At 43.4% G+C, this 13,444-nt stretch overlaps 1 protein-coding gene across 3 annotated transcripts in view; it reads left to right on the top strand.

The window, feature by feature from the left end:
- BMX (BMX non-receptor tyrosine kinase) overlaps window positions 1-13,444 on the top strand; it is a 46,547-nt gene that overhangs the window by 18,813 nt on the left and 14,290 nt on the right. For 2 of the 3 annotated variants that reach the window (XM_065580332.1, XM_065580328.1), the window contains exons 7-9: window positions 533-600; window positions 4,725-4,903; window positions 12,147-12,209. In XM_065580332.1, the coding sequence (XP_065436404.1) occupies window positions 533-600; window positions 4,725-4,903; window positions 12,147-12,209 (310 nt within the window). The remainder of the gene's footprint in view (window positions 1-532; window positions 601-4,724; window positions 4,904-12,146; window positions 12,210-13,444) is intronic. The other variant, XM_065580339.1, reaches the window with a different exon arrangement.

Here is a 13,444-nt window from a genome sequence, read left to right as displayed (position 1 = left end):
TTTTGTAATTTGAATGGCCGTATGTAACTTCCAAACCAAATATGATATATGCAAATAATGTTATAAAACCCACACACTGCCACAAATAACTGTTTGGTTGCCACTGGACTTCTGCACACAGTAGTAGGTAGAAAAAGAAAACCTTCCAAAAAGTAGGGTCACCATGTATCAAAATTTTTGTTTCTGTCTGAAATACTACAGAATGCAAGAGGGTGTTCTGTCTACTCTAACTTTGCTTCAGAAAAACATCTATTGATGATGATGATGCAGGTGCACAGGTGATAGCAACAGTGTGAGAGGGCTAGCGGAGGGAGAATCCCAGGCAGCCTCCAACATATTAACTATCACATTACCTAAAGCATGTTAACCCAACGTGGAGGTAAAATGTTGGTGATCACCAGGGCTGTGTGTCTACTCTAGTAGTCCCACCACTGCTGCCACCAGTGGAGCTACCTAAGTGGAAAAACCTATTGCATGCATGGCCTTGGAGTCATGCAGTAAATTGCCTGTGTTATTTTTTCTTTCCCCCCAGTTATAGATATGAGTCTACCTAGCACCACCAGCTCTCTGAAACCGCTGCCTCCTGTCCCTGGGAAACTGGTAGGTGACAAACTTTTAGTATCTGCCTACAATGAACTTTGCTTATGGGGGAAAATCCACTCCCTAGCATCCAGCCCAAATAAATGATGAAGAGATCCATTGGGGAAGGGTTGGGGAACCTTCTCCCCCAGACAGCTGTTCAACGGAAGCTACTCCAATCTAATCACTGAGTAGAATCAATGTCCTTAGTGGCCACCAGCACAATCCGGGGAAGGACAAGAGTTACACTTAGCAGTCCTCCAGTTCCACCCTTTCTCCACTCATTCCTCACCCTGCCCACGCTTCCCTCTGGGCTGTTGCACAGGAGTGCCTGCAAAGCTGGAAAAGTCTCAGATAGTTTCAATGCATTGCAGTGTGCAGATGTCAGTTTGGGCCATAGCAACCCTCTGCTTCTTGTGAAGTTGTTTGAACAGATTTGCTTTTATGTGCCTGTTTCCATTAAAGTCAATGGGAATTTTACCCCACAGGCTTCAGTGAGAGCAGGCCTGGGCCCAAAATTGTTTATCTGGAGCCCAAATCCTTCCCATTCCAGCAGGTGCAGAGGGCCTCCTGCAGAGTGGAAATGCTGCAGTTCCCCTGTATGGGGAGAGGGCAGGATTACATGTGTCTGTACACGAAATGTGCAGCCTCTGCCACAGAGTGCAGCTCCATGGAGGCTCCTGTTATAGTCATGTACAGAGGCATGTTAGAGGGAACGGGGGTGGTTGTCAGAGACAAGAGTCACGATGGGGATGGAGGATCTGCTACTACACTGATTCTCTGGGTCCTTTCCTCCCTGTAGAGCACAAGATCCATGGAGGTCATTCCAGCACTTAGGCCCAGGTAGTGACTGCAGTGCCGCTTCACTGTTGTTCCACGGCCGGGGATTGGGGTTATCTCCACCAAATGTTTCTGTGTCCAGACAAGTCACTCAGGCTTGGAACTAGGGAGAGGGCTTGGGACTAAGAGTTCAATTATATGTCAGGTTTCAGAGTAGCAGCCGTGTTAGTCTGTATCCACAAAAAGAACAGGAGTTAGTCTCTAAGGTGCCACAAGTACTCCTGTTCTTAACTATATGTCATACATCTAAGAGGTGGCTAACAGTACTGCCAATGTCAGGGATTCAAAATTCTTCATTCAGCCCCTCCTTCCCCCCCAGATCACAACATTGGCTTTAAAATAATGAGATTTTTCAAAAAATACATTTGGGGTTCCTTTTATTTACCTTCTGGTTTTTGAATCTCTAGGATACACTCAGGTCACAGTTTCCAGCTTTTCTCTGCAACCACAAGTGCTAGAAATTTTTTTAAAAATGAAAGCTGAGATTCTCACATAATAACTTGACTCCAGCAGCAGGGGATTTAATAAACATACCAAATATCACAAGACTCATGATAAAATCATAAGAACTGGCAATGCTGGGTTAAATATTTTTGTGGGAGTAGGGACTTGGAAAGCATTTATAACTGAGCAAATGGGCTTTTGACACTGGTTCTGATAATGAAGTTTGAGTGTAGTGAGATTGTGAATAAACAAGTTTCAAATGCCATGGGCCATCTTCCCTGACTCCTATCGAAGGATTTTGTTTATCTAAAGATATTATCAGTCATGCAAATCAGCCACTGAACAGGTTGACGCGTATTAGGACTTCCCAGCTCATTATCAAGGAGATGTTTTGAAAGGGAAATTTAAAAAGCAGGGAGTGCTTGTCAGAGACAAAGCAACATTGTTTCCTGGCCCCAGTCACAAGGCACAGGTCAGGACTACAAAAGTTGTCAAATGACAGGGAGCAGCATCTACTTAGTCCAGCAACTATTAGTGCAAGCCCCCAACACAACTTTGAATAACTTTCTCCTTTTTGCCTTTGCCCCTTTTACTACCCATTCAAATTGCTCAACATACCCAACATCATAATCGCCTAACCCTCCTTCCAAGTCTCTGTTGGATCATGCCCCTCATCCTCCCTCCAAATCTCTGGGGACTCTGTCCTCCTCTTTCCTGTCCAGGTTGTTCTTGGTGCTGTCCTTCTCCCTATGTCCCTGGGTCTCTGGAGTCCTTTTTCCTCAGACCAACATCATATCTCTGCCCTCTTATGCTGGGGCCTGACAGAAGAGGCTACTCCAGGAGCAATTATGGGAGTTGGGGACCATCAGCCGGATTAATGGGCATGAATGTGCCTTCAGAGGAGCCACCAGACAGTTTCCTGACTCTTTGGGAACAGCAATTATTTCCTGACATGAGAGTTAGCTTTTCATGGCTTAGTCTTCTGCATCCCATTTGTAGCCCTTGCTGTTTCTCTCCTGCCCCCTCACGCCTCCTAGCTGGTGGGCAGGGACAGATCCACTGGCCAGTCCTAGCCCTCACTCCAGTCATTCCCTTACCACATTCCTGCATCCCTGAGGTTGCAGCCATAGCCATTGAGCAGTTCCACTATTAATTACTCTGTGGCCTTAGTGTGAGGATTCTAGCCTGCTCTTCTCTCTCTCTCTCTTTCTCACACACACAAACACACACCCAATCCCTCTGGGGAAAATTGAACTTATCCACAGTGCTGCTCTCCACATCAAATCCAAGCTGGTAACCAAAAGTGGCAGGCACATAGGCGCCTAAGTCTCATTGAAAGTCAATGGGACTTAGGCTCCTAAGTGACTTGGGCATTCTGAAAATGTTATCTTTAGGCCTCATTCCTACTGCTATTAAAGTCAACAGCAAAACTCCTGCTGACGTCACTGAAAGGCAACTAGGGCTCAGGATGGTATATTACCTGCAAATCTATATGTTTGTGATGGCCATGCCTTCCAAGACTGGAACCGCGACTTACAGGATTTTTTTTAACAAAAATTCAGGGTTTTTATAATCCCAGCCAGCCCACCACTAAGCCAGGACTCCTCTGGAAATTTTTACAAGCTTAGATCTGTATATGCCCACTGGATTTGACTAAGAGTTTTAAATTATTTTAAGCTGCTTGTTATTGCCTAGTTTTAAACAATTATTTGACTTTCTCATAATGCCGTATGACAAACAACTTAATATTCAGCAAAATAAGTGTGTGCCATGACTTTCCTTTTTTAAACTAACATGTGCATTTCCTGCTGTGGCAAAGCCCTGACTCTTCCCATTTTATTCCATGAAAAATAATCAGCCTTGATTATCTGAAATATCAGTTTCTTCTATACCATGTTTAGAAAAGGAGATAACAGACACCGCTATGCAGTAACAGTTGGCTAATACTGATTTCATTTTTAACAGTGACTATTGTACTTGTTATTGATCTAAGACACATTTTTAAAAAATGCAACGTGCTATTGTATAATATTACAGCGGAGTCTTTTAGTATGGTCTGCTATCAGCACATTTACATATGGTGGAAGGTACTTACGCTTCATGACTCACAATCACACTACAAGTACATCTACTTTGCAAAATAATGTGTGTTTTTAACTTGGGTTAGTACCTTGAGTTCAACCCCAGGGTAACCTATAGGCTTGAACTTGAGCTGCTAACCCAAGTTATATGCCAAGTTGCCATGTCTTCACTGCTATTTTAACCCAAGTTAGCTAACCTGAGTTAGGAACACACCTATTTTTGCAGTGTAGATGTACCCCAGGTATAAGTATCAGTTAATCCTATTACCATTCCCTTTTATGTAAATTCATCTTCTGTGCTGAGCTACCTGCAACGTGTAACCTTTGCAGTTTGAGCTCATTGTGAGCTCACAAATTGTTAGCTTCAGTTGAGAATGCCCTTACCTCTTCTGGTGTAATTTTAACCCACTGGGCTGAATCCTGTTCTCGGCTATAGTACAAAACCATGCTCCTTGGGTCTTGTAACATAAGGTATGTGCTGTTGCTAATTTTACAAAATACACAACTCCACATATATTAGAGCAGGACCAAGCCTTGAATATTATTGTAACAGAGTTTGGTTTGTATTTCATTATTTATATTGGACTACAGCTGTTGGAATGTATTTCAAAACAAAGGAAGGAAAAAATTCTTCAGCACACCATGCATTTCTAGTTAACTTGCATTAATTTCTTTGCAGTCACAGAGCTCATTGAAGATGCAAACTGCAATATAAATGCTAAAAATGATTTTCTACTGTGATGCACTTCATTGTAATTTTATTTCCTCTGCCTTCAAAAGCTGAAGCATGACAGTCTACCTCCAGTTCCAGCACCAGGTAAATCCTCGCTGAAGATCACTGTGGCCGAGTATGACTATGAACCCAAAGGAAACACTGATATCCAGCTTGTCCGGAACAGCAAGTATTATGTTCTGAAAGACGAGGATCCTGACTGGTGGCAAATAAGGGACATGGAAGGGTAAGTTTACTTTGCACACTCAATAGAGAATATTTGTTCAGTAATGACCCTCATTCCACATCACACCCATCCTTAAACAACCCTGCTGGCACTGGTGCATTCCAGGATCCAATTAAGAACTACCCTGGTGGCTTTTTAAACTTGCTCCAGCTGATCTCATGAGCCTTAATTTTCTCTACACTCCTCCATACTTTTCTTCTCTTACCTTGCTCCTAGCTCCTCTCTGACTCTTGGCACAGTCTTATATAGTTGACACACAGAGCGTCTCTCTGATGCATGTGTATTTAACATGTTGGTATGGCATTTAGAGGAACGTAAAGCCACCTCAGGATTTATCATTTTCATTCCAAAGACTCACAAAAAGTCCACTACTTGCAAACCATATAACAATATGTACGAAGAAGGGGGTTGCTTTCCGTAAGGCTGTTCAAAAATCTGTCCTGCCCCATCTTTGCTTCCATCTCACCTACTTCCACTCCTCTCTGTGAAATAACTAGAATTTTAGCTACCAGATCAGGCAAGAGTGACAATAATCACTGAACAGCCTATTATCTGAACAGTCTCTAGTGGTTTTTATTTTGGTATGTACCTGCAATAGCAGTGGCAGCTTTAGAGTCAATGGAGACTATTAGGAAAGAAGCACTTTTTGCCTTTGGGGTATCCACATGGGGGATGGGGGGGGCTGGGAAGGGGTAACCCGAAGCTTTTTGTTGCACATCAGGTAACTTGCAGGATGTGAGTTGCACCAACAGTGTGCATATGGAACGACTGTTCCGTTTTCAGTTCACATCATGTGAACACGTGGCAGCAGTTTGCTGCGAACTGAGGGCATAGCATTCTCCAGAGGTGTCCCATGGAATGTATTTCCAAGGGCTATGTCTGTGCTTCACTGCTGAGCAGCGTGAATCCTGGGATTGTTTTCACTGTGAATTGTGGAAAGCCAGGCAGGTTCAATTTTATTTAAAAGAATCACGTTTTCACCATCTCCGCCCCACACTTCCTTTCTGGGTGGGCTCGCAACATTTCCCAAATACTGTTGTCCAGCACGGACCCTACAATGCTCCACACCGCCATGGTGATAAGCATGAGTATGCACAGGCTGCTTGGGCTACATTACAGCACTCAGAGCCGGACGAACGCCCGTTGCACCACCCAAGCGAATGACGTGTGAACTGGAGAATATCCTATGGCATCAGCAACAGCTCCTCCAGCAACAGGGGGATACTCTATAGCGGTGGCAGCAGAACAAGGTAGAAGAACAGGAGGATGCCATTGGAACAAGAGGATGAGTTCCTGGATCACCTACACAGCATTCAGTTCCACTTCTGTGCTCAGGAAACCAGTGTGGATTGGTGGGAGAGGATCGTTCTGCAGAGCCGGGGTGACCAGCAGTGGCCATAGAACTTCCGGATGGGGAACCTTTTTTGAGATCTGCATGGAACTGACCCTAGAGCTGCAGCAACAGCGGGTCAACATGCTGTGCCCCACACCGGTGGAGAAGCAGGTCATCGTTGCCATCTGGAAGTTGGCCACCCCATAATGTTACCAGTCTGTAGCCAACCAATTCAGTGCAGGGAGGTCAACCGTTGGGAACATTCTCTGCTAGGCCATTGATAAGGTGCTGTCTAACAAGGTCATGAAGCTGGATAACGCTCAGGAGATTACTGATGGCTTTGCATGCATGGGGTTCCCAAACTGTATAGGGGCAAGTGATGGGACCCATGTGCCTATCTTTTGCCCCCCTCCCCTGCCAGGCTGCAGAATTTATAAACAGAAGAGGGTATTTCTCCATGCTGCACCAAGGACAAGTTGACTCCCATGGCAGGATGACAGAAATAAATGTGGGGTGCTCTGGAAGCATCCACAATGCTAGCATCTTTTGGAACTCAGTTCCATTTAGATTAATGGAGAAAAGCCTGTTCCCCCTCAGAAGCACTGTGGACATTAATAGCGTGGAGGTTGGGCTGGTTATTCTGGGAGCCCTGATGCCCTGGCTAATGAAGCCATACACTAGCTGCTGCGACAGAAGGAGGGAACATTTTAACTATTGCCTGAGTAATTGCAGAATGGGGGTCGAGTGTACATTCGGTCATTTCAAAGGCAGATGGTGCCATTTATGGAATAGGTTGGAAGCTGCAGAATTTTTTTCCCCAAGCATTCTAACTGCACATCATGCTTCTGCACAATATTTGTGAGAGCGGGGCGGGGGGCGGGAACCATGCTGATGGGTGGGAGGCTGATGTTAAGAGAGACTTGGTTGGAGGTTCGAGCAGCCAGCAGGGCATCCCCTAGAGAACACTAACAGCCAGGAGAATGTTGCCAGGGATGCCTGCTTTCATATTTTGAGTCTTGTGCCTGAACATGGCAGCCTGTGGGGGTTGTGCTGGGACACAGACATTACGAGCACTGGGGGATTGTGTGTAGGTGGTTGAAGTGTAGCGTTCCCTGTGTACTTACGTAAAACCCTATGAGTTATTTCAGCTTTATTTAAAGGATTTTCTGTGTTAAATGCCATGATGACTCATAACAGATGCATTGTGAACTGTTTTTATTATGAAAGAACAACAAAAACAAATAATAAGATTTTAATGAAGCCAATGGAAAAATAATGTATTTGTATTTAACTAACCAATCTACTAGCTAACCAACTGTACATGAACCGTTAATTAATGCAACAGTGCGAACATTTCAAATACAATACTGTATTCTCGCCTGTTGCATAAAGTCACAGGTGAGAATACACCTTGCCTCTGGATTCTGGGGTTGAGGGCCATGGCTCAAAGTTGTCAGAGGTGTTGCAGGGCTCCTAGGAGTCAGTGTTCTTGGTGCCCAGAGAAGTGAATGGGAGCTGCCAGCAGCCCGGCTGTGGGGATGTGGAGGTTAGGCATTGCTGCTGGTCCCAGTATCCAGCCTTTTCCAGGGTCCCAAATTACACTGCTTTACAGCCAAAATGCTTCTGAAATAAATGTAGTCACACTTTACTAATTCTGGGTCACTGAGAACGAAAATGATGCTTAAAATTGTTGATTGGCTCTAGTTTTCAAGATATGCTATTGGGTCAGTATATACGACCCTTGACTTGGGAATGGCGGAGGATAAGTGAGTTATAAAGGGAAGGGACCTCAATTTAAACCAGAAATGACTAAAATACATCTTTGACTGGATCTATGAATAAATCTATGACTGGGTTTGGACAGTACTTGCTTTTTAGGCAAAACAATGAATGATGGAATCTGAAGCTGGTATTGCATCATACATGATATGAATTGCATCATGTTATTCCTAGAAGTCATGGATGATGCAATCATAATGAAGCTTACATCACTCTGCTGAACAAATTGCCCTATATCAGCTCTAGAAATCATACAGTGTCGTGCTCTCTTATTTGTCAGTGTTTGATTTTGCAAAGGGACACATTTCTGTTTAGCCAAAGTGAGCAGAGATGCCTCGTACTTGTGTGAACAGTGCAGATAACTTCTGCTATGTTTGTGGTGAAGTGACTTTTGCATCACAAAAGCGCAGTATAACCACTATGGTTAAGAAAGCCTATTGCCTTTATTTTGGCTGCAAAATTGGAGATCAGGACAAGAGGTGGGCCCCACACATATGCTGCAACCCTTGTGCAACAAATCTTCGCCAGTGGTTGAACAGGAAAAGGACATCTATGCCTTTTGCCGTGCCAATGATTTGGAGAGAGCCAACAGATCATACCAGCAATTGTTACTTCTGCCTGGTGCCTCCAGTTGGGAAAGGTGTGTCAAAGAAGAAAAAGTGGACTGTGCATTATCCAAACATTCCATCAGCTATACGCCCAGTACCCCACAGAGAAGGACTGCCGGTTCCTGATGCACCAGAATCATTCTCACTTGAGTCAGACGAGGAAGAGGAAGAGGATGAAACTTCTGGTCCTGAACCATCAATGTCACAGGACCCACATTTTCTCCCATCCTCCTCCTCTGAACCACACCTCAGAACACAAGGTGAACTGAATGACCTTGTCAGGGATTTGGAACTACCCAAGGGTAAGGCAGAGCTGTTGGGCTCCAGACTACAGCAGTGGAATCTCCTGGCAGGTGATGTTAGGGTTTCCATGTTCCATAACCGTCAAAAGGATCTTGTCCCATTCTTCTTCATGGAAGGTGATCTTGTAGCCTGCAACAACATCGATGGTGTGATGGCAGCCCTCAACATCGTTCACGATCCAGATGAGTGGAGACTGTTCATTGATTCATCGAAGACGAGTCTTAAAGCTGTTTTACTGCATAATTGCAATGTTTTGCCATCAATTCCAGTTGGTCATGCAGTCCACATGAAGGAAACCTATGACAACATGAAACAACTTTTGAGATGCATAAATTATGACCAACATCAGTGGCAGCTTTGTGGCGATTTGAAGGTTGTTGCTCTCTTGCTTGGTCTGCAGACTGGATACACAAAGTACTGCTGTTTTCTCTGCGAATGGGATAGTCGTGCAAGAGATTCTCACTACATCAAGAAAGATTGGCCACTCCGACAGTCATTGGAGCCTGGGAGGAAAAGTGTTTAGCATCCACCACTTGTTGAATCAAGGAAGATTTGGTTACCACCCTTACACATCAAGCTGGGTCTGATGAAGAACTTTGTCAAGGCCATTGACAAAACACAAGCAGCTTTCAAGTACCTCCGTGGAAAATTTCCAAGGTTAAGTGAAGCTAAGATAAAGGAAGGTGTCTTTGTTGGTCCTCAGATTCGTGAACTTCTTCAAGATGATGCATTTGACCATGCACTGCGTGGCAAGGAAAAGACGGCATGGAAAGCCTTCCAGTTAGTGGCAATAAATTTTCTCGGAAACAACAAGGCAGACAACTACAGGTTGTTGGTGGAAAACCTCCTCAAGGCATACAAAAGCCTTGGTTGCAACATGTCACTAAAGATACATTTTTTGCACTCTCATCTAGATTTTTTTCCACTGAACGGCAGAGCAGTGAGCGACGAGCACAGCGACCAGGACATTGCAACAATGGAGAAACGCTATCAGGGCAAATGGAGCCCATCAATGCTTGCAGACTATTGCTGGACAGTGACAAAAGATGCTCCATTTAATGAATACAAGAGACAAGCCAAGAAGCACCGAGTAGACACTGAATAGGACTAAACTATGTACATAATAGTTTTTTGCCTTTTGTTTCATAATAAATTTATATAACCGTTTTGCTGATTTTTAAAGTGTTACATAAACAGGACAGGTGAAATATTATCATGTAAAGCAACCATAAACACACGAAAAGATCTAGCACAGTGTCCACAAAAAACTCCTTATTCCTGTAGCTGTCTGCAAAGAGTTTTCTGAACCAACGCTTCTCCCCCAGATAGTGATGAAATCCAGGGTTCCAGCTGAGATCCAAGGGGCAGCACGAGGCATGGTGTGGGCTTGTGGAGCACTATCACAGTGGTATCACCAGAATAGTACACTGGAATCCAGGGGCAAACACCAAAATCTGGCTCTGCACCAGCTTTTAAAAGGGGGAAGGGGCACCCTGTAAACTTGCAGGCAGTGCACACAAGTAAACAGACAGGTCAATAATGGTCAACCTGCAAAGCACTATGGGATTGCCAATGGAAGGATGCAAAAAAAAGTGGTGCACAGCAATTGCATGCACACAAACAAAAGACCAACTAATATAATTTGAAGTGAACCTAGTCCACTGGGCAGGACAACTCCAGAACTCCTGATAGATGAGGATTTAATACACAGTGATTGGTTGCGTCATGCGTACACAAGTGTTTTCAAACTAGATTAACTTGATTTGATCTGGATTAAAACCCCCATGTAGACAAGCCCTTAGTGTTTTACCGCAATGACTGGGCACCCCATCTATAGTTTTTCTTGGTTATTTCCCTTGTGGTCCACAAAGGGAGGAATCTCCTTCAGCAAATTAAAGGAAGGTATTTTCTCATTAATCTCCAGCTCGGAGCAATACCTATGTTCATCTGAGAGAGGTCCCAGACCGACTGAAGAAAGTTTGGACTGAGTGGAGTTGGCTGGTCCACTCATAACTCAATGATTCAAGTACAATTTGTAAATAAAGAAAAAAACAAATAAAGAAACATTAGCTTCTAACACACAGTACCCAGCTTGATATTCAGTCACACTGTACAACGTCCCATGGAATCAAAGAAAATAGAAGGCCAGCAACAAATTAGTATGTGTGAGGGACTACTCAGTTTAATGCACAGAGTACAGAATGCATGACTGCTTGGTTGGTGACTAAGTGGTGTATGTATACATCTGATGCAATCAGCTCCAGGCTCTCAGAGCTCAAACACAGCATCCTGAGCTAAAGGGAAAGAGCAGAGAGAGAGAAAGAGAATTATTCATCGTGTTTCCCTTTGACCTGTGTGGCTAAATGGAGTCAGGGCCGTGGAGGGCCGTTGCTATTAGGATGAGAAATTGAAAGTATGAGTTAGGTATATTTTTGGTGTAATCTCTTTTATTTACAGAAACAAACAAATGACCCACATTGTCCTCGTTCCGTTAACACGGCAGAAACAAACAGCAGGCAGTTCCCTTACTCAGCAATCTTCAAGTCTTCCACTCCATTGAGTTTTCTGCCCAAGAAGCCCAGTCTCTCTGCTTTAGTCACGGTCACATTCACTGCTACTGTCCTGTCTTTCTGTCCCTCCAACAGACACAGCTTGCAACTGATACGGTTGCCTTGTGTTTCCAACCAGAAAAACCCCTCAGTCCCGACACAGTTTAGCTCTGCCTTGCCATGCTGCCTAGTGCCTCAGGTGGCCTCCTCACAGCCCTAGCTGCTTTACTTCATAAAGATGCTTGACTGAGTTGACCCTGAAAGAGAGTGATTGGTACAGCCATTGACTTTTTGAGGTCTGGAATTGTTTTCGGATCAGAGAACCCTCTGCTGGCAGCCATTAGTACATCAAGACATTATTGAGCTACCTACAAACTGCCTGCTCCACTCCTCCTGCTGAGAAAGCCGATCTCTAAGATGGAAGTTATTTCAGTGGCTGTTACAGGTTTTAATGTATTAAAAAGTAATTTCCTACAACAAAATTCCCCATGCATTCCTCTATGTGGCATATAAACACTAGGACTGTTTTAAAATATTTTAAACATGAAAATCTCTCTGACACTATAAAAAGTTAGTAAGTGAGTTTGTTTAATACCATTTCCTATTTGAAAAGATCAAATTTAAAATGGAATTATACAAGATAACTGAATCATGAAATGTTTAATTTGCAGGAATGAAGGCTTCGCACCAAGTTCCTATCTGAAAGAGATCTCCCTGGATGATGATGAACCTGGGTAAATCAACATCCGGCCACTCAGTGCTTAAATTTTCACCCCACCATTTTAGGAAAGACCAGGCCACATTTCCAGAATGTTTCACTAGTTTATGATCTATTCTATGGCTTTCTGAATACCTTGCATAAAGTGTCATGAAAGATATCAGATAGACTATATCTTCATCTCCTTGTTGTATATATATTTAATGCAAAAAAATTATGGGTGAAATACTGGCCCCACTGACATCAATGGAAGTTTTGCCATTGACTTCAATAGGGCCAGGATTTCACCCTATGTATTCTTGCTTTACTATTAAGGCCCCAACCGTGCAAACATTTACATATGTAAGTAACATTGTGCATGTGAGTAGTCCCATAGAAAGTAATGTGATTTTGTTTAAGTGAAGCCTGTCAGATCAGACCAATTTTTTTTAAGTATCTTTGGCCCTGATCTTGCAAACACTTATGTTGTGCATAAAATTAAGCACTTGCCTGAGTATTTGCAGGGAGCATTTAAGTAATCCCAGAGACTGTAAAGAGATTTGTCTGAGTAAATGGTGCTGGATCAGGCCTACAACTTTTTTTTTAAATGTAATCATATAATTTCCTATAATTTCCTGAATGCTGTAGAATGCAGTAAAAATCAGAATCCTAAATTGTTGGTTTGTTGTTGGGATTAGGAAGTGGAGGGGGGCAGATATTTGTTTTGTTGTAACTTGTTTGGCATGTGCTGTTTTAATTCTGTCCCTGATGTTAAGAACATTTATTAGAGGATTTTGAGCTTTTGTGGTTTTGGAGGATTTCTGTGTAAGCTTCAATGAGGCAATTACAATCTCCTCATAACAACTGCAGCAGAGAGGTTCAGCCCATCTGCCTAGCAGGACAGGCAGAGAGAGTGTTTAACTCTCCAAGCTCACTAGGTATTATCACAAAGGGGAGGAGCCACGTTAGGCTCGCCTCAGAAGTCTTAGTTAGTGAATGCCCTCTGAGCAGGCTCCTGATTTTTCAATTGATAATTTTTAAAACTCAAGTTAAAATTTCCTTGCACAGCTAGCCAAGGCATCACTACTTATAAAGGACTTTCTACCTGCAACGTGTTCATTTGCAACATTCAGCTGCAGCTCTAAAACTGAGGTTAGAGTATTTTACCATGGGAAAGTGTGTATTTTTTTCACCCTCACCAAACCAAAAAAGAAATGGAAAGAAAATGAAATATATCCTCAAATTTGCCTAAAGGGGGGAAAAATCCAATTT

Source organism: Chrysemys picta, chromosome 1, assembly GCF_011386835.1.
Source record: "Chrysemys picta bellii isolate R12L10 chromosome 1, ASM1138683v2, whole genome shotgun sequence".
Lineage (NCBI taxonomy): Eukaryota > Metazoa > Chordata > Testudines > Emydidae > Chrysemys > Chrysemys picta.
The sequence above is the reverse complement of the archived record's forward strand: the minus strand, read 5'-3'. Positions and strand labels throughout refer to the sequence as shown.